Source organism: Hemiscyllium ocellatum, chromosome 8, assembly GCF_020745735.1.
Source record: "Hemiscyllium ocellatum isolate sHemOce1 chromosome 8, sHemOce1.pat.X.cur, whole genome shotgun sequence".
NCBI lineage: Eukaryota > Metazoa > Chordata > Chondrichthyes > Orectolobiformes > Hemiscylliidae > Hemiscyllium > Hemiscyllium ocellatum.
Window position 1 is genome coordinate 84886987 of NC_083408.1, and position 22871 is coordinate 84909857.

Sequence of the window (22871 nt, forward strand, 5' to 3'; positions counted from 1 at the left end):
CATGAATTCTTTTAAAAAAGGTACTGGTTATCATAGGGGGGTGAAATAATGTACTATTTCAAAATGCTTGGTATACCCATTTTCAGTATAATAAATTATATCATGTATTCTTTTGTGTATACAGTATTTTAGGAGAAAGTGAGGACTGCAGATGCTGGAGACCAGAGTTGAAAAATGTGGTGCTGGACAAACACAGCAGGCCAGACAGTACTTTCCCAAGTAATGTTTCAAGGATTTCAAGGGGTTATGGATGCTGCCTCATACAGATGTAATATTCAAGAGCAGACATAGATCCACCTTCATACAGGAAATGTTTGTATGTTCCGACTTTCACACTGATTCCAAACTGGAACCCGATCACAATCGTGGGACTGCCTGTATATTTTAAAATGCTGCTCAATAGGGCAAGCTCACAGATTGCGTGCTCAGCAATAAACAAACACTTTTACTACTGATTCAATGAGTCTCTAACTACATATTTCTTTGTGAATGGTACAATTCATATTTGAATGTGCTCTTTAAAATTTTAAGTCAGCAAAATACGGGTGTTTTGCTAATACATTCTATATTTAGAAAATAGCACTTCTGATACAGATGTCTGTTATAATGCACATTTTGTCAAACTGAATTCACTGTAGCACAACTGACGAACTAGGGACGCTGTTTCTACAGCATGAACTTTTTAAAGTTGTGTTGACGGCAATGCTATTTGTTACATTACCAACACTAAGCACTATTTATAAAAAGTGCGATTTTTCTATACTGTGAGGTTGCACAAGAAACCAACCATTGCGTTATAGAAGAACTGACTATATTTATTGGAAGAAGCCAAAAGACTTGGTTGGTAGTTTGAGGATAGTTAAAAAGTGTAGGGGTTGCAGAACAGAGTCATGGAACTGAATAATGCAAAGGGATCAGTTTGAGTGATTTCAAAAGTGTGAAACATAGGAAAAGTAGGAGGAGGACATTCAGCCATTTTGCTCTGCCATTCAACATGGCTGATTTCACAACTCCGTGCTGGTTTCCACTTTCTCCTCAATGATCCTATAGCCCAAAATCTATAACTGCTTCTACCAAGTATTTGACAAGGCTCCACATGATAGACTGGTTAACAACATTAGATTACATGGAATACTAGAAGTAGCCAGTGGATACAGAACTGGCTTGAAGGTAGAAAACAGAGTGATAGTGGAGGGTTTCTTTCAGACTGGAGGCCTGTGACCAGCTGTGTGCCACAAGGATTGGTGCTGCGTCCATTGCTTTTCATCATTTACATATATGAAAATATTTGGAGGTGAACTGTAGGGGTGGCCTGTACCTGCTTACATCAAAATGGCCAACAAGGGTTAGATAGACTGAAACAGCCTCCTCCAGCATTAAGACACAAAATGGCCAAGGGAAAAATAAGCAAAACTAAACAGCCTGCTTACAAAGTGAAACATAATGGTACCTTTGAACAGGACTACTCCAAGGTCAGCAAGGGGGCTTCTATCCAAGATAGTTTGGATAAGAGGATGCCTAAACATAGACAACTGAATGATCCTAGCTTTATTAATGAAAAGAGGACTGTCCCAGGAAATAAATAACACCAGGTGCAAGTCTCAACCCATGCACCAGCCAGATTGACTCCCTAGTCAGCAATAAAGACAACAGCTGAAGTTATTTTGTAGTGAATAGTTGTTTCCTTGAAGTTACTCGCAATATTAAGAAATAGGTTCTAGTTAAAGGTCTTTCAGATAAGCATAGTAGCAGTTTTCAACATAAAAGGACAGACACACATATAACCAAAGTATATTACAAACATTAGGGAAAAAAAACTAAACATAGGTGTGAAAGTTAGTCTCAAGAAATGCCTTCTCTTGCAACCTGAACAAAACAGATTGTTCGCAGTCCAATAATTACAAAGTGCTAACAGAAGTACCTGTATAATTTTAGAACAAATCAATATTACAAATCTTATATCAAGCAGTTAAAACTGTCTTTTATATTTTACACATAATTGGGACAGTGAGAAATACAATGAATAATTGAATTTAAGCTGTCCTTAGAGATAAGCAACCTTGAGACAGATCCAAAAGGAGCATAGCCAGTAACTTTGGAATGCAAATGAACAGGATGCATAGGAAGATCTCAAGGTCCAGAGATAATATCTGGTAAACACCATAAAATCATGGGAACAGCGGGCTGTCCATAGGAATGCACATTATAGTGCAGATGTCTCTTAGGATTAGGTATACAGAGAAAGAGGGAAGGACACAGTGACCACATTGTATTGATTATTGTCACAAAAAAATGCTGTATTTCACTGTAAACAGTGTGTCTCTTCCGATCTGAACCAAAGATTAAGGAAAAATTGCTTTCTCACAGGGGCCAGATTCAGGGAAGCTCCCATGTCCCCCATTAATTGACCCCTTTACAATTGTGAAAAAGCTTCTTATTTTTCACTCTATCCAGTCATTCACAACCTTGTAAACTTCTTTCAGGTTGCCCCTCAACCTCCTGTATTCCAATGAAAAGAAACTCAGTTTAACCAACCTTTCTTCGTAGCAAGAATCCCCCAGATCAGGCAACATCCTGGTAAACCTTTTCTGTACCCCCTCCAAAGCATTTATATCCTTTTGGTAGTGTGGGGACCAGGACAATACACAATATTCCAAGTGTTGCCTAAAGTTCTAAAAGGTGCAGCATAACTTGCTTATTCATATACTCAACAGCCCTTGCATCATAAGCCTTTTCTTACTACCTTATCCACCTGCGCTGCTTCCTTCAGTGATCTGTGGACCTGTACACACAGATCCCGGTGCACTTCAATATTCTCAAAGGTTCTGCAATTCACTGTATAATTTCCACCTATACTTGACCTTCCAAATGCATCACCTCACATTTGTCCAGATTAAATTCTGGGCGGCACAGTGGTTAGCACGGCTGCCTCAGTGCCAGAAACCCAGTTCAATTCCCACTTCAGGCAACTGTCTGTGTGGAGTTTGCACATTCTCCGTGTCTGCGTGGGTTTCCTCCGGGTGCTCTGGTTTCCTCCCACAGTCCAAAAACATGCAGGTTAGGTGAATTGGCCATGCTAAATTGCCCATAGTGTTAGGTGAAGGGGTAAATGTAGGGGAATGGGTCTGGGTGGGTTGCTTTTCGGAGGGTCGGTGTGAACCTGTTGGGCCTAAGGGCCTGTTTCCACACTAATCTAATCTGTAAATTCCATCTGCCATTTTTCTACCTAAGCCGCCAACTGATCAATATCCTGCTGTATCCTCTGAAAATCCTCTTTACTATCCAGAGCTCCACCCATCTTTGTGTCCTCTGTAAAGTTATTCATTAGACCAGCTAAGTTTTCCTCTAAATCGTTTGTGTAGATCATGATCAGCAGAGGTCCCAGCAATGATCCCTATGGAACACCACTAGTCTCAGCCCTCCATTCCGAAAAGCATCCTTACACTGCTTCCCAGTCTCTTATGACTAAGTCACTTCCATAACCATCTTGTGAGCTCACCTGATGGCATGTGACTTCATCTTTTGTACCAGTCTGTCATGAGGGACTTGTCAAAGGCTTTACTGAAGTCCATGTAGACAACATCAACCACTTTCCCCTCAATCATCTTCGTCACCTCCTCAAAAACAGTCAAGTTAGTGAGGCACGACCTCCCTTGCATAAAACCATGTTGTCTATCATTAATATGCATTTAGAAGCAAATGGACTCAAATCTTGCTCTTGAGAATCTTTTCCAATAATTTCCCTACCACTGACATGAGACTTACAGGCCTGTAATTTCCAGGATTATCTCTGATGTGGAGGAGCCAGTGTCGGACTGGGCTGGACAAAGTTAGAAATCACAAAACACCAGGTTATCGTCCAACAGGTTGATTTGGAAGCACTAGCTTTCAGAGCACTGATCCTTCATCAGCTGGTTCTGATGAAGGAACAGCACTCCAAAAGCTACTGCTTCCAAATAAACTTGTTGGACTCTGAGTGGGACCATTTGGCGCGAGCAATTCGACGTGGTCTGTACCTGACACATTGTGGGAGGATTTGATTCTTTCGGCATTCGTGTAGGAACCGGAGTTGTTCATATGTGGCGCTTAGGCGGTTAGTGCAGGATTCCCATTTCCTGGCTTGTCTCAGCATCTCTCGCCTGTAAGTGTTCAAGGTTTGTGCAAAGATTTGTAGCTCGGGTGCTCGTTGTTGTGGTTCTGTTCGCCGAGCTGGAAGTTTTTGTTGCAAACGTTTCGTCCCCTGGCTAGGCGACATTATCACATATGAACAACTCTGGTTCCTACACAAATGCCGAAAGAATCAAATCCTCCCACAATGTGTCAGGTACAGACCACCAGTCAATAATCCACAAGCCAGGGAAACAGCCAAGCAGAACGGATTCAGGATGATCCGGGTAATGATCACAGACGCTCACAACCGACTGCACAAATACAAACAAGAAATTGCACGCCAAAAGTCGTTAATTTCAAAAACCACTAATCATGAATGGACCCGGACCATAGAACAGGATGTCACTATAGGACAGAACAGGACAACACACCGCAAAAAAACGGCACTAAAAGAAAAAATGGCCAAACTAACACACAAAAAAAAGGACACTACAACACACACCTGGGTTAAAAACCTCTCCCACAGACAGCTCACAGACATGGAAAGAACTATACTGGCCAAGGGACTCAACTACAACCACAGGGATGCCAAGACAGCAGACTTCCTAGCAGCACTAGAATGCACACTCAGCAACAATGGACTGACAGAGGAGACACAACAAACAGTGAGACAAACGGTCGTACCTATGATGATAAGAAAAAGACAAACATAACCTCAACACAAAGGAGAGGGAAGCACTGAAAGCACTAAGAAACGATAAGAACATAATCATACTACCAGCAGATAAAGGTAGAATGACGGTCATCCTAGATAAATCAGATTACATCAAAAAAAGCACAACAACTACTCGCAGATACCAACACCTACCAAATGAAGGATTCTGACCCCACACACAACTCACCAATAGAATAAATAACACACTAAGGAATCTACAAAAAAAAGACGGACAGATAACCAAAGCTGACCTACAAAGAATGAAACCGGAAAGCAACAACACCCCCAGATTCTATGGGCTACTCAAAGTACACAAACCAGACATCCCACTCAGACCCATAGTATCACTACCAGGGACACCAGCATACAAACAGGCCAAAGAACTACAACAGAAACTGAAACACCTGGTCAGCGGATCCAAACACTCCATACAATCAACACAGGAATTCTTGGACGTCATCAGGAATACACACATAGACGAAGAAGAAACCATGATCTCATTCGACGTGACGGCACTGTTCACTTCGATTGACAAAACCCTAGCCAGAGAAACAATAGCCAACCTACTGGACATACAGAACAGAAAACAGGAGGCGGAACCTATCAACAAAGACGGCATACTTAAACTACTGGACTTGTGCCTCACTATACACTTTACATTCAACAATCAGATATATGAACAAATCAACGGAACACCCACGGGATCACCAATCTCGGGACTCATAGCAGAGGCAGTTATGCAAAGGTTAGAACAAACAGCCCTACCACAAATTCAACCCAAACTCTGGGTCAGATATGTCGATGACACATTTGTAATCAAAAACGCAGAAATACACACCGGTTCATCAACGCCACACTCACAGGAATCCGATTCACGAGAGAAGAAGGATAGCCAACTCCCATTCCTAGACGTGATAGTACAGAGAACACCGAACAAGGGTACACAGGAAAACAACACACACAGACCAAGTCCTAAACTATGAAAGTAACCACCCCAAAACACACAAACGAAGCTGCATCAGGACACTATTCAAAAGAGCCACAACACACTGCAGTACACCAGAACTACAAAAAGAGGAAGAGGAACACCTATACAAGGTATTCGCCAAAAACAGATACCCGCGCAACTTTATCACCAGATGCCTAAGAGATAGACCACGGAACGAGGACATGCCACAACCAAAAGGACTAGCCACACTACCATACATCAGGAGCGTTTCAGAACTGACAGCCAGACTACTGCGACCCTTAGGACTCATAACGGCACACAAACCAACAGCCACGCTCAGATAACAACTCACTAGAACAAAGGACCCGATACCCAACATGAGCAAAACTAATGTAGTTTACAAAATACCATGCAAGGACTGCACAAAACACTATATAGGACAAACAGGAAGACAGCTAACAATCCGCATACATGAACATCAACTAGCCACGAAACGACACGACCAGCTATCCCTAGTAGCTACACACGCAGACAACAAGCAACATGAATTCGACTAGGGCAAGCCAGACAGAGAACAGCCAGGGAATTCCTAGAGGCATGGCATTCATCCACAAACTCCATCAACAAACACATCGACCTGGACCCAATATACCAACCACTACAGCGGACAGCTGAAACTGACACCTGGAAGCGGCAAGGACAGACCACTGTAAATACCAGAAGAAACATCAAAGAAGCGCTTCGCAGGAGGCTCCAGAGCACTGATGTCGTCGCCTAGCCAGGGGACGAAACGTTTGCAACAAAAACTTCCAGCTCGGCGAACAGAACCACAACAACGAGCACCCGAGCTACAAATCTTCGCACAAACCTTGAACTGCTAGTAAATCTTTTATAATGAACTCCAGCATTTTCCTTACCACTGATGTCAATCTTAATTGGTCTGTATTCCCTGTTTTCTCTTTATTTCCTTTTTGTTTTAGAAACAAAAAAAAAGTGGAGTTACATTACAGCTTCAAGGGTAGCTGTAAGAACTGTGCCAGTCTATAAAATTTTGAAAAATTCAAAGCATCCATACTATTTCTAGGACCATTCTTTCCAGTACTCTAGATGGAGATCATTGGGCCCTAGGGAGTTAATCAGCCTTTAAGCCAAACTTCGCCCAACACTGATTTCCTTCAGTTCCTCCCTTTCACAAGACCCTACATCCCCAACATTTTTGTGAAGTTATGTCACCTCCCTGAAGACAAAATGAAAATATGCATTTAAATTAGGCTCATCTCTTTGCTCCCCATTATAACTTGCTCGATTTCTGACAGTAAGGGGTCGACATTTGTAATCTTGTTCTCTTCATTATTGGAAAAGCTTCTATCGACATATTCCCTGCAAGCATACAAATACTCTATTTTCCACCTCTTAATCAATCCTCTTGCCCTCTGTTCTGGTTTGCTGCTTTGTTTGGTCACTTTGTCAGCTTCTTCTTTGGATCTAATAGTATGCCTCATTTTGCTTGGTAGCCACGGTTGGGCCATTTTTCTTGCACTGATAGAAATAAACAATTGTTACGCTTCCTACATGCATTTGACATGCTTGCAATTGCCTATCCCTGTAAGTAACTTTCCTTAATTTATTGTAGCCAGCTCACACCTCTTATCATAGTTTCCTTTATTTAGATTTAAGACTTCCAGTCTTAAACGACTATGGTCTAAAATCTTGAACCTGCTAAAATAAACAAGCTAGGCATTGTGGCCGAGGTGCACAGAATAGTGGGAGCACAAAGGTCATTCAAATATGTACAAAAGCCTTTTCGTACAAGATGACTGGAGCTGGTGCTGTTATCTGAATTATACAAGTTTGCATAAATCACACCACCTGCCATTCAGTTTTAAAAGATATATTTTATTTGACACAAGTATGCTCCCTTACTAAGAAATTTGACATTGTACATTAGACAACTTCATGCCACATATCAGATATAATCAGAAATCTTTCCATGCACTGCTCGTTTAAAAGGAAATAATAAAGAATTGGGAGGGTAATGCAATCTGCAGTATGTTGGGTAGCAGAATAAAGTACTCGAATGTTTTGACGGCCGAAATTCAATCAAGCGAGCAGCACGACCAGGGAGGAAGTGAGTCAAGTACTTTTGTGGCACAGTATTAACGGCCCTGTCTTTGGGCAAGAAAGTCCACGTTCAAGCCCTAACTGCTACGGAGGTATGCAATAACACATCCAAACAGCACAACTCAAAATGCATATAAAATTTAGTCACTATAAATGGATAGTTCCACAGATTAACTCAAAATTCTTACCATTTCAAAACTGGGAGATCATGCTACTAGATTAGATGGGATTGATGTGCATATGGTGGTGGTGTTAGGAAATCTGCAAAGTGTAAAAATAGGTAAGTCCCCTGGGCTGGATGGAATTTATTCTAGGATTCTCTGGGAAGGCAAGGAGGAGATTGCTGTGCCTTTGGCTTTGATCTTTATGTCATCATTCTTGGAAGTGTAGATGAGCAGGGAGATCTTTGTGTGCAGGTACATAGATCTCTGAAAGTTGCTACCCAGGTTGATAAGGCGGCATATGGTGTGTTAGCTTTTACTGGTAGAAGGATTGAGTTTCAGAACCATGAGGTCATGCTGCAGTTGTACAAAACTCTGGTGCAGCTACTTTTGGAGTACTGCATACAATCTAGTCACCGCATTATAGGAAGGATGTGGAAGCTTTGGAAAGGGTTCAGAGATTTACTAGGATGCTGCCTGCTATGGAGGGACTGGAGGCTATTTTCATTTGAGAGAACAAGGTTGAAAAGGTGACTTAATTGAGACGTAAGATGATCAGAAGGTTAGATAGGTTGAACAAAGAGAGCCTTTTTCCTCTAATAGCGATGCCTAGCACAAGGGGACACAGCTTTAAATTGAGGGGTGATCGATATAGGACAGATGTCAGAGGTAGATTAGATTAGATTACTTACACAGTGTGGAAACAGGCCCTTGGGACCAACAATGGATAAGCATATCGACGAGAATGGAAGGAGCGTAGGGTAGATGGGCTTCAGATTGCACCGACGTGTGGAACCAACAGAGCGGCGAAAGGCACTGCAACGTTCTATCACTATTTTATTTCAAAACAGTATTCCTCAGTTCTAGACTACCCACAAGAGAAAAAAAATCCCCTTAGAACACACCCTCTCAAACCTCCGCTAAGATACCCTATAAAATTCAAAAAGATCACCTCATTCTTCTAAATTCTAATGAGTATAAATAAGCCCAATCTTTTTTCAATGACCTCATCTTAAGAAACCAGTCAAGTAGAGCTTCTCTGGGGCAAATTTTCAAACTTCAACTGTTAGGAACTGATACTGGAAAGAAAACAACCAAACGCCAGTCACTTCTCAGTAGTTAAAACATATCTTAGTAAAAAGTTAAGAACTGGGACTGGCAAGAATGTACCTTCTTAACAACGAAGGCCTCTTCTGGGCAAAATGTTAAGGACTTCGCCTTCTGGCAGCAAACCCACCATGCAGGCTACTCCTGCTATCAAGTCCACAATCTCATACTAACTCACCATAAAGAAAAAAAATACATAATTGTCTAACCACCCCCAAAAAATGCTTCAAAGATATTGAAGAAATTTTAAAAAAAACACAGATGACTCCTACCCTGTCTCCACCAATAGATACAAGTTGACCATTACAAATGTTTACAAGCTATCAAATGAATTATGGCCTAACATTGTGTTACAGTCTGAAGCACATCTATCTGCATTGATAATTTCAAAGACATCATCACCAATATAACCAAAAACTTGACTATGATACAAAGGGAGCCTGCAGTCATACATTTGGAAGGTCTGAGGACCGTTGTTGTGGTTCTGTTCGCCGAGCTGGGAATTTGTGTTGCAGACGTTTCGTCCCCTGTCTGGGTGACATCCTCAGTGCTTGGGAGCCTCCTGTGAAGCGCTTCTGTGATGTTTCCTCTGGCATTTGTAGTGGTTTGAATCTGCTGCTTCCGGTTGTCAGTTCCAGCGGATGTTGCGGTGGTCGGTATGTTGGGTCCAGGTCGATGTGCTTATTGATTGAATCTGCGGATGAGTGCCATGCCTCTAGGAATTACCTGGCTGTTCTCTGTTTGACTTGTCCTATAATAGTACGGTTGTCCCAGTCAAACCTCATGTTGCTTGTCATCTTTGTGTGTGGCTACTAAGGATAGCTGGTCATGTCGTTTCGTAGCTAGTTGGGTGTTTGAAACATCAAAGAAGCGCTTCGCAGGAGGCTCCAAAGCACTGATGATGTCGCCTAGCCAGGGGACGAAACGTTTGCAACAAAAACTTCCAGCTCGGCGAACAGAACCACAACAGGGAACTCTAGATTTGGTGATGTGTAATGAAGCAGACTTGATTAGAGAACTTAAGGTGAGGGAGCACCTTGGGGGCAGCAACCATAACATGATAGAATTCACCCTGAAGTTTGAGGTAGAAGTTGGAATCAAATTTAAAAAAGATATCACATACTTACCTTTACTTAAAAGACATGAGAGACAAGTTGACCAGAGTTGTTTGAAAGGAGAACCTAGCAGGGAAGACAGTACAGCAATAATGGCAGGAGTTGCTGGGGTAATTTGGCAGGCACAGCAGAAATTCATCAAGGGAAAAGAAACATATGTCGAGGCAATCAAGGGAGGTTAGGCACGGCACAAAAGCAAAAGAAAATGTAAATATGGTGAGTAATTGTGGGAAGCCAGAGGTTTGGGAAGCTTTTAAAACCAGAGGATAACTAAAAAAAAAGCAAGGGGAAAGAAGATGAAATAGGAGAGTAAGGTAGCTAGTATTACAAAAAAATTGCAAGAACTTATTTAAAAAAAACACAGCAAATTTTGTTTTAACTCTCCTATGGACCAGCACTCTCCATAAACTGTCAAAAATTATATACCTGAAATAGCGCAAGTTTAGTATTATAGCAATTTCTGAGTAGTCAGTCAAAGGTGAGTGTGCTGCTAAGTTTTATGTAAAGGAAAGGTTGCATTATTACTCAAGTGATTTATGTTGTAAATAAAGTATTACAGTGATGTGTACACCTTCTACGCTACATTTCTATTATCTGTGCTCTTACATTATGTGAAGCTATTGATCAACCGGCATACTTCCGTTCCCATAGGTGCTGCTTAACAAAAGCTTTGCTGCATATAAAAAGGTAAGGGAGGCAAGAACAGAATTGGACCACTGGAAAATGAGGCTGGAGAAGTAGTAAAGGGAAACAAAAACTGGCAGGAACAGAATAGATCCTATGGAATCTTCATGGTGAAAGACATCAGTAACATACCAGAACTTCCGTTGGGGGCAGAAGTGAATACAGTGATCATTACTGAGAAGGTGCAGGGGAAGCTAAAGGTCTGAAAGTGGTTAAATTACCCAGACCAGATTGACTACACGCCAGAGTTGTAAAGGAGATAACAGAGGAGAGATTGTGCAAACATTGATGATGATCTTTCATGAATCAGTGGAGTCAGGGAGGCTCCCGGAGGAAAATGTTAAAAAGAGGTAGAAGCAGAAGTTATAGGCTGATTAGCCTGACCCGAGTCATTGGTAAAATTTTACAATCCGTTATTAAGGATGAGAGAACAGTATATGGTAGAATAGGGCTGAGTCAACAGAGCTTTGTCAAGGTCATGCCTGACATGTTTCATCATCATACTAGGTAACATATTCAGTGAGCCTCCAGATGAAGCACTGGTGATGTAGTGTGCTAAGTTTGGGTTTCCTTGGGCTGGTGACAATTTCCTGTTCTTTTCTCAGTGGGTGGTAAATAGAACCCAAGTCAATGTGTTTGTCGATAGAGTTCTGGTTCGAATGCCATGCTTCTAGGAATTCTTGTGTGTGTCTCCGTGTGGCTTGTCCTGGGATGGACGTGTTATCCCAGTCGGAGTGGTGTCCTTCCTCATCCATATAAGGACACTAGACAGAATGGGTAATGTTTTTGTGCCTAGTTGATGTTCATGTATCCTGGTGGCTAGTTTTCTGTCCAGTGTATTATTTGTTACAGTTCTTGCAAGGTACTTTGTAAGTGACAGTATTGCTTGTCGTCTGTAAAAGGTTCTTTCAAGTTAGTTAGCTGCTGTTTTAGTGGTCTGGCAGCCATTTCTGAGATATCTTTGATGTAGGAGGGTTTCTGGACGCTGTTTGTCTGCTGGTTGGGTTTTGCTGAGCAATCAGCGGACTGTGTTTACTGGGTACTTGTTCTTTTTGAATACACTGCATAGGTGATTTTCCTCTGCTCTGCATAGTTCCTCTGCACTGCAGTGTGTAGTGGTTCACTGAAATAATGTTCTAATGCAGCTTCGTTTGTGGATGTTGGGATGATTGAACCAAATACTGAACTATAGAAGCAATCAAAAAGAATGGGTATTCAAAAAGAACGGGTACCCAAGGAACACAGTCTGCCGATTTCTGAGCAACAAACCCAAACAAGCAGAAAAAGCACATCCAGAAAACTTAGCCACTCTCCCCTACATCAAAGGCATCTCTGAAATGACTGCCAAACTACTCAGACCCTTTGGCATCATGGTAGCCCACAAACCCACTAAAACAGCAGCTAATTAACTTGAAAGACCCTATACAGACAACAAGCAAAACTAATGTCATTTACAAAATACCGTGCAACAACTGTAACATACACTACATTGAACAAACAGACAGAAAACTAGCCACCAGGGTACATGAATATCAACTAGTCACAAAAAGACATGACCCACTCTCACTAGTATCCTTACATGTGGATGAGGAAGGACACCACTTCGACTGGGAAAACACGTCCATCCAATGATGAGCCGAATCTAGAGACATATGAGCATTCCTAGAAACATGGCACTCCAACCGGAATTCTGTCAACAAACATTGGCTTGGATCCCATTTACCATCCCCTGAGAAAAAGAACAGGAAATGACATCAACACAAGGAAACCTAAAAACATACAAACAGAAAGCAGGCTATACCACCAGGCTTCATCTGGGGGCTCACCGAAGATGTTACCTAATATGGTGTCAAAACGCCTGAAAATGAACCTTCCAGCTCAGCACACAAACCTACAACCAGAACCTCAACCTGAGCTACAATTCTAACTTTTTATTATCTTGAATACCTCAATTTGATCTTCCCTCATTCTTCTAAATTCCAGAGAGTATAGGCCTAAACTGTTCAATCTCTGTTCATATGACAAATCCTCATCTCTGGGATAGATCTAGGGAAGCACCTCTGAACTGCCTCCAATGCCACTACATCTTTCCTCAAATCAAGGGACCAAGTATCCACAATACTCCAGGTGTGGTTTCACCAATGCCTTGTCTAACTGCAACAATACTTCCTTACATTTATATTCTGTTCCTTTAGCTACAAAAGCCAATATTTCATTTGCCTTCTTTATTACCTGCTGTACCTGCATGCTAGTTCGCTGTAACTCATGAACGAGGACACCCAGATCCCTCTGCATTGGAGCACCCCAAAGTCTTTCTCCATTTAGATAATAGCTCACCTTTCCATTTTTTCCAATCAATATGCAAGATCCCACACTTATCCATGTGAAACTCCATCTACCACATTCAGGCCCGTTCTCCTAACGGAAGGCGACACGGTGGCACCACCTTGGGCAACAGTCTGTGTGGAGTTTGCACATTCTCCCTATGGGTTTCGTCTGGGTGCTCCGGTTTCCTCCCACAATCCAGGTTAGGCAAATTGGCCAAACTAAATTGCCCGTAGTGTTAGGTGCATTAGTCAGGGGTAAATATAGGGTAGGGGATTGGGTCTGGGTGGGTTACTCTTCGGAGGTGCGGTATGGACTTGCTGGGTTGAAGGGTCTGTTTCCATACAGTATGGGATCCAATCTAATCTATATCTATTTATAAAAGGTTCTTATTTCATCATTGCAACTTACAAGGAACAAAGAAAATTTACAGCCCAGGAACAGGCTCTTCGGCCCTCCAAGCCTGAGCCTATCCAAACGTACTGTCTAAACCTGTCAGTCAATTCCTAAGGTCCTGTATCCCTCTACTCCCCACCTACTCGTGCATCTGTCCAGACGCATCTTAAATGAATCTATTGTGCCTGCCTCTACCACCTCTGTTGGCAACATATTCCAAACGCCCACCACCCTCTATGTGAAGTACTTGCCGTGTGTATCCCCCTTTAAATTTTCCACCTCTCACCTTGAAAGCATGACCTCTCGTTATTGAATCCTTCACCCTGAGAAAAAGCTAGTCTCTATCCAACCTGTCTATACCCTTCATGATTTTGTAAACCTCAATCAGGTCCCCCCTCAATCTCCGTTTTCTAATGAAAACAAACCTAACCTACTCAACCTCTCTTCATAGCTAGCACCTTCCATACCAGGCAACATCCTCGTAAACCTTCTCTGCAGCCTCTCCAAAACGTCCACATCCTTTTGGTAAATGTAGCAACCAGAACTGTACACAGTATTCTAAATGCGGTCGAACCAATGTCTTGTACAATTTTAACATAACTTGCCAGCTCTTATGCTCAATACCCCGTCCAATGAAGGCAAGCATACTATATATCTTCTTGACCACTTCAGCCACCTATGCAGCAACCTTCAGAGTACAATGGACCTGCATTCCCTGATCTCTCTGCCCATCAACTTTTCCCAAGGCTCTTCCGTTCAGTGTATAATTCTCTCTAGAATTAGTCTTGCCTAAATGCATCACCTCACATTTGTCTGGATTGAGAACCATCCGCCACTTTTCTGCCCAACTCTCCATTCTATCTATATCCACCAGTATTCTTTGACAGTCCCTTATGCTTCTGCTACTCCAGCAATCTTCATGTCATCTGCAAACTTGCTGATCATACCAGCAGTGCCCTCTTCCAGATCATTTATGTATATTACAAACAACAGTGGACCCAACACTGACCCCTGTGGAACACCATTGGTCACCTTTCTCCACTTCGAGAAACTCCCTTCAACTACCACTGTCTCTTGTTGCTCAACCAGTTTTGTTATCCACCTAGCTAGAATACCCAACCCAATGCTGCCAGACCTGCTGAGATTTTCCAGCACTCTCTTTTGACACCATGTGACTTCACTTTCTCCATTAGTCTACCATAAGGAACCTTACTAAAGTCCATGTATATGACTACCGTCCCACCTATTTTGGTGTCATCCACAAATTTAGCTATAGAGCCTTCTACTCCCATTAATGAGAATCCAAGTCATTAATATAGAATGTAAATAGCTGGGGTCCAAGATGTGAACCATGTAGCACCTAGTAGTTACTTCTTGCCATCCAGAAAAAAAAGTCCACTTATCCTGACTCGGTCTTCTGTCTGTCAACCAGTCACCAGCCAAGCTAATAAATTACCCTTAAACTTCTATGAGCCAACCTTGTGAACTAACCTTTTAGATGCACCTTATCACCTAGTTCAGCATTCTCTTAAGGTTAACACATAGGATCAATTAGCAGGTAGGAAGGCAAATGCAATGTTAGCATTCATTTCAAGAGGTAGAATACCAGACAAGATAAACTGTTGAGGCAGAGAATCTGGGCAGACTACACTTGCAATATTGTCAGCAGTTTTGGATGATGTTTCTAAAGAGGTGCTGACCTTGGAGGGGCAAAAGGAGCTTTACATGAATGATTCTAGTGATGAAGGGCTTGTCATATCAGCATCAGTTGAGGACTCTTGGACTACATTTGGAGTTTGCGCAGCAGGTCAGGCAGCATCCAAGGAGCAGGAGAATAGACGTTTCAGGCACGAGCCCTTCTTCAGGAAATGCTCATGTCCAAAACGTCGATTCTCCTGCTCCTTGGATGCTGCCTGACCTGCTGCGCTTTTCCAGCAACACATTTTCAGCTCTGATCTCCAGCATCTGCAGTCCTCACTTTCTCCTACATTTGGAGTTTAGAAGGATGAGGTGGATCTGATTGAAACTTCCAAAATATTGACAGTCCTGGATAGAGAGGATATATTTAAGAGGGTTTGACAACAGATTAGGACTCAAGGGCACAGCCTCAGTGAAGGGATGATGCATTAGAACAGACATGAGGAATTTGTTAAGGCAGAGGGTGGTGAATCTGCAGATTTCACTTCTGTAGAAGGCTGTGGAAGCAAAGTCATTGAGTATATTCAAGATGGAGATAGATAGCTCAAGGCTAGGAAGAAGATCAAGGGTTACTGGGAGAAGACAGGAGAATGTGGTTGAGAAACAAATCAACCATGATCGAATGGTAAAACAGATTCGTTGGGTCAAAAGGCCTAAATCTGTTCATTTATTTTGGGGTCATCAGCTGAAGTGGTAGGTGGCAATCACAGGTGGTTTCCAAATTCGTGTGACCATGCTCTAACATGGTCCCCATTCACTTGCACAGGTTTTCCTCCATCACAACCCACATTCCCATCCTTTGTCACATGGGACACTGACAACTTCTAATCCTAAAAATGAAGTTACAATAGCAGAAAGAATTCAGCTGCGATGGTGTGTAGTGGTTTTGTGGTAATGTCACTGGGATCATATTCCAAGTTAATATAAAAATGGGTTCAAATCCCACTGCAGTAGGTTAAATTTGAAATAAAAAAAAACTAGTCTAATGGTGACAATGAATTACTACTGATAGTCATAAAGTCTCCATCAGACGCAATCATGCCCCCAAGGGAAGGAAATCTGCCATCCTTACCCAGGCTGGCTTACATTTCCCCAGACTCTCAAATGTGACTGATATTCAATTACCTTCCTGGCAATTAGAAAGCGGGGCAATAAAGTATGCATACCATAAATTAAAAACAAACCCTGAGCTGGAGAATGAGGATTTTAAATAGGAGCTTTTTAAAAAAAATTCATTCATGTGATGTGCTCACCACAGACCGAGCAATATTTATCACCCATTCCTATCTGCCCTCGAGAAGTTGATGAGCTGCCTTCTCAACTCCTACAGTCTATGTGCAAGTAGATCTACAATGCTGTTAGAAAGGGAGCACTTCAGGATTTTGACCCAGTGACACTGAAGAAACACAGGTATATTTCAAAGTTAGAAAGTGAAAGGCTTGAAGGGGATCTTGCAGGTGCATCCACTGACTGGTCCTTCTAGTTGCAAGTGAGAGAGAGTTTGGAAGGTGCTAAGGATCTTTGATTAATTGCTGCAAAACAGTTTGTACACAATGCTGCTAATAAACATCAGTGGAGAACACATTTGAGGATGCGGCTGCTTTATCAATGGTGTCAAGATTCTCGATTGGTCTTGGAGCTTAAGTGCCTAAGCAAGTGAGGGAGATTCCATCACACTCCTGACTTGTGGATGGTGAACAAGCTTTGGGGAATCAGGAACTGAATTTCTCACTGCAGGATTCTTAGTTACTTCCTAATTCTGCTAAGGTAGTGAGGGAGTTGGACTTCGGAGACCAGAGTTCATTCATCTTTCCTTTTCATTTCTTTGTTCTCTATTTTACTTGCCTCTTGGTGGGGAGCTTGCTCATGGCAACAATATCAGCAGCAGCGAATAGGCCTAGCAGCTGAGACTCAACTAGGCCCTGCAAATGAGATTCGGGGCAGTGAAGTGAGTTTGGGTTCCCAGTGGCATCTGCTTCCAATGCAGTTTCATGGAAGTGGTGGAGGTGGTGAGTTCAGGCCTAGTACTAGATGTCACTTCATCAGGAATGGCTACATCTGCAAGATGGGCCTGAAGTGGTCTCATGGCGAAGGCAGAATAGAGTTTAGGCCAGTGCAGTATCTGGCAGCATTGGTGGCATTTGCATTGGCAAAGTCCAGTGAGGACAGAGGGAAGCTGGTACTGAAGAGTGACAACTTTACATCGGTGTCCGAGAGAAGGGGACTCATCTGGCCACCAGCCCAATGACAAAGCACTTAACAAGGACCATAAAGATAGACACCATTTCTTCATTTTTCTGCTTTTATATTCTATGGTTTTATTTATGTTCTTTAGGATGAAGGGTGACAACACTATACAACATTGCTATTTTCTAACAAGATACACAATAAATAAATCAGCCTCTCCTGACATACTCGTGTAGCCACTGACCAATGGTAAACTCCAGGATGTTGAGAGCGATGCCACTGAACTTCAAGATGAGGAAGTGCCTGTGTTGGACTGGCATGGATAAAGTTAAAAATCACAATACCAAGTCATAGTTCAACAAGTTTATTTGGAAGTCTAGCTTTCGGAGCACTGCTCCTTTGTCACGTAGTTAGTGGGTGCAGGATCATAAGAGACAGAATTTATAGCACAAAATCATAGTGTTACAATATATTGAACAAACCTAGATTGCCCCGCTTGCTCCTTGATGAAGGAGCAGCACTCCGAAAGCTAATACTTTCAAATAAACTTGTTGGATTATAACCTGGCGTTGAGAGATTGTTACCACTGAACTTCAAGGGAGTGTGGCTACATTCTCTCTTGTTGGAGATAGTTGAATTACAAATGTTACATGCCACTTTTCAGTCCAATCCCATATTTTTCAGGTCTTGCTACATTTGGACATGACTATTTCAGCATCCAAAGAGTCTTAAATATGCTGATATTGCACAATCATTCACAAACATCCTTATTCACACAACTTAAAAACTTAGTTCTTTTAACCATGCTTGAATCAAGGCTGTAGTTATGGCAGGACCTCAGTGGTCCTAATGGAACAGAAACAGGGCATCAGCAAGCAGGTTATTGTGCAAAGTGCTGCTTAAATGACACCTTCCAATCATTTTACTAATGGTCCAGAGAAGTAATTGGCCTGGTTGGATTTGTGTTTAGCAAAACCTTGGGATTTTCAAGATTATCAGGTAGATGCCAGCATTCTAATGGCACATAACAGTTTGATTAGGGGTAGGGCAGTTTCTGGAGCATGTCTTCAGTACAATTTAAGTACTAAGGTATTGTGTCAGGGCTATAGCCTTTACAGTATTCAGTACCTCCAGCCATTTCTTATTGGCATGCGGAATGAATAGAATTGGCTGAAGATTGGCATCTCTGATACTAGAGAGCTCTAGAAGAGCCTAGGATAGATCATCCAATTAGCACTTTAGTTGAATGTTGCCACATGTACTTCAGCCTTGTCTTTTACACTGCTGAGAGGCATTTCCCTATCATTGAGAATGAGGCTATTTGTGGAGCCTCTTCTACCAAAGTTTTTAAATTGTCTACCTCCATTTTGGCTGAGATAGTAGACTGCTGAAATTAGAGCTGATCCATTAATTGCGGAATCACTCAGCTGTATGTCACTCATCACTTATACTGTAAGGATGAAGTAGTCCCATACTGTAGCTTCACCAAGTTGACACCCCACTTTTAGGTATGCCTCTTGCTTCTCCTGACATGCCTCCTGCACTCTTCATTCAACCAGGGTTGACCTCCTGGCTTGATAGTAATGGTGGATTCAGGGACATGCCAGGCTACAAAGTTGCAGTTTTGAATGATCTGTTTGAAGCCTCTTCCATTTAGAATAGAAAGTGTGCCAAACATGATTTAAAGTACTCGCTATGCAAAGGCAGGACCTTGTCTCCACAAGGACTGTACTGTGGTTACTTTTACTGATACTGCCAATGACAGATTCCTCTGGGGCAGGCAGACTGATGAAAATGAAATCAAGTATGCTACTCCCTTATCAGTTCTCTCACCAGTTGCTGCAAACCCAGTCTAGCAGTAATGGCCATTAGGATTCAACCAGCTCCATCAGCAGTGCTGCTGCTGAGCCACTCTTGGCAGAGCACATTGAAACCCCCATTCAGTACATTCAACACCTTTACCACCCTTGGGGCAAACACAAAGTGGTGCTCAACATGGAATAGTAGGAGTGAAAGGGGCTTGTCCCAAACTAGGTGGCAGAGATTATTGTTGGACAGATTATTGTTGTGAAGAGAGTGAAACTTGCTGAGAAAGTCTGAAGTGCTATGGTAGGTTTGTTACAGTCAGTCAATGGACCCAAAATATTAACCCTGATTTCTCTTCACAGATGCTACCAGACCTGCTGAGCTTCTCTAGCATCTCCTGCTTTGGATTCTTATTTACAGCATCTGCAGATCCTTTTGGTTCTTATTGGTATCCAAACTCTCGAGTAGTCTAAACCAACTCTACCCAACAATGATTTTCTATTTCGCAAAAATGTAATGAAGAGCAAAGCATAAGCTACAGCTTAACAATTTACCACTGAGCAATAATTTTAATACAGTTCAGCATATTGTGACATTGAAAGTGAGAATAAGATTCATGGCAAAAGGTTTCAAAAAACTTGGCCTACTTAACTTTATCATGAACAAAGCAAAAAAGTTGATCAACTGTATAATAGGATAAACCTCCATTGTAAACTGCCAAACTTCTATGAAGCATTAGGATGGCTGGTTGTCAAAATTATTGATTCATAAATCAGTTAGTTCAATAAAATTTCAAGTTGAAAACATTGGCAGTACAATGCAAAGGGAGGTTAAAATGAATATCAAAGCTTTTTACATTGGAACCTTGAATGTCCTGATGACTGCAATATAGTGGGGAACGGCATCTTATGCAGCAAAATTATGCACTGGGTGGGTGACAAGTGCACTCTGATAGACATATTGCTATGGAGAATGCATAGTTAACTTTCAGTCATCAATCTAGATTTGTTTAAATTTAAACCAGACATGGTTGACTTTGGTTTACTCTTCAGAGCAACATCTTGACCAGAGAATGATTGTTGCATGTTTTATTCAATTGGAGAGGCTGCAATTTTTGCCTACCATTAATAGTGACCTGTGTATTAATGCTTGTAGTTTATGGTGCACTTGCGCGCGCGCACACACACACACTGCAAGCCCAAGTGGCCATCTTAAGTTGATTATCAGTGCAATTCCTGCCATATCTAGGATTATTTGTCACATGCTGGAATGGCACTTAATGCTTTCTTCAGTTTTACAAGTTGGGTTGGTTGAACACAGTCAGCACCTTGCCTGTTGCAAACAGCTAAAAGGTCATAGTCTCTCATGATCTGCCAGTCCTGAAGTGTGCTAAGCATTATGCTGACACCCAGTTTATGTTTCAGTCACTCTTAATGTTGCATGTTTGCAAACACATGTATTAATAATATTGTGCCTGTTTCAACTGAACAAAATTTATGTCAGCCACTCTCGAGCATATTCCTTGCGGCACTGTCTTGTCCAGAGTTCACTTACTAACCAATCAATCATCACTCTTCGCTCACAGTATAAGATGTTGTACCTCAATACATTGGTATTCTTGTGGGCGAGTCCTGATGAGCGCAAGAAGAAAAGCTTTGTAAAAATGTCTTTCGTCAGCAATACTCTACTGCAGTTCTGACAACAAAACAATAAAATTCAGGTAAGATGCATTAAGGAAAATTCAGGAAGTAAACACAATATTACCTTTTTATTTGGTCATCAATCTCTGGACAGTTGCTGTCCAAGGTCTCTTTTAAGAAATTGATATAGTGAAGCCAAAGATCAACGCTAAGTGGTATTGCTTGAAGACCTCGTCGGTATACCTGTGACAAAGAGGTTTCTAGTAATAACTAGTACTTAACAGAAAACAACCAGAGAGTCTCTACACCAAAAATGTTACTTTCTGGATAACTTTGTTTTCAGAAAAGCAGATAAAAATCAGGAATTTGTTTGAATAATCTGCCATTACCATTGTGTGGAGGGTGGAAAGAACATCACTATGTTCTGCTCTCCACGCGTACAGCCTTGATCTTCAGAGTGTGAGATGGCTCCTGCATTCTGACCAGGTAGGGCAGGCTTGGGGTACAGACCATAGGGCACAGACCCATTAGAACATCACTGACAGCCTCTAACCGCAAAATGTAATAAAGTTCAGCAAAAAACAAACAAAATAAGGAAAGTCCAATTTAGTTTAAAAATCATAGCACCCAAGTAAAACTGTCAGGAATGCCCTGCTTTACTTGTTAAACTGCATTGATTTGCACTGCAAAGCTTGACAAACTGTAGTACTAATGAACCTGTTAACAAAGAGAGAAGATATTAGCTGAAAACTGCTAAGGGTAAATGTTTTATTTCAAATGTGTAAATGTGGAGACCATCTACTGAAAGCCAAGATCAAACTCAAAATCTCTTCAAAACCTGGCTTGTATTTTAGCCATTGAGTAGAAGCTGGCTTGGAGTAGCAGTCTGAGACAAAACCAGGTTATAATTAAAAGTGAAAAGAAAACTGAAAGTCGGTCACAAGTTACCTCTTCTGCCCGTTTCACATTGTCATGTCGCCGCTCAAGATCAGCATATTTTTTCCAATAGCCATAACAGTATGGATAGTGGGACAAGAAGTGATCGAAAGCTTTTCTAGCTGCAAGGATATGATTCTGCAAACAGGATAAAGTATTTAAGCTTATTGTTTCACGTACACATATTACACCACTTTGTTTCTAATGATAATATATTAACTTTGTTTACTACTGATTTGTTTTTATTGTGCAATTTTCAAAACAGTCTGGGCATCAGGTATTTCAGCCTTACATCTAAAAGAACAAGGCTGGGGAAATAATGAGGCAAAAAATTTCAGAAGAATTGCATAAATATTTTGCATCAGCATTCACACTAAGATACTAACATTTCAAAAATACCAAATAATCAAAGGAGCTGAAGATAGAAATCATGTACTAGGGAAACCTTGAGCCCCTCTCTACTGTTCCTCATACTACTCGATTCAGAAACAAGAAAGAGCAGAAAGGATATACATCAACTGAGAGTTTTTGATTTCATTTGCTTACTCCTTGTAAGGTTATTAATACAGTACATGCCATGAGCTATTCTTTGGAGCAAATCTTGATTACACTTTGAAAAAGATGTTTTAAGGGAAGTGAATAATTAAAACCTAGATATTGTAAATTTTACAATAGTCGGAAAAAGGTAACTCAGTCTTTGGAAAATTACTGGTTTAGACACAGCTCAAATATAAAATGATAATAGAAATTGCATGGAGATTTACTAAATTGTTGCTATTGGTATGGTCAGTAAGTTTTACTTATTTTGTTTTATTACCATGTTTCTTCACATAATGGATGGCAGTGGTGATTAGATTCGCCAAGGATGGACATGTTGCTGGGGGAGTAGGAGGGGGAGATTAAAGGAGTTGGTAACCTGAC

General features: G+C 41.5%; 1 protein-coding gene across 4 annotated transcripts in view; it reads right to left on the bottom strand.

The window, feature by feature from the left end:
- prpf39 (PRP39 pre-mRNA processing factor 39 homolog (yeast)) overlaps positions 1-22871 on the bottom strand; it is a 68027-nt gene that overhangs the window by 34249 nt on the left and 10907 nt on the right. For all 4 annotated transcript variants that reach the window (XM_060829301.1, XM_060829302.1, XM_060829303.1 and 1 more), the window contains exons 3-4: positions 21963-22088; positions 21139-21257 (exon numbers count right to left, since the gene is read on the bottom strand). In XM_060829301.1, the coding sequence (XP_060685284.1) occupies positions 21139-21257; positions 21963-22088 (245 nt within the window). The remainder of the gene's footprint in view (positions 1-21138; positions 21258-21962; positions 22089-22871) is intronic.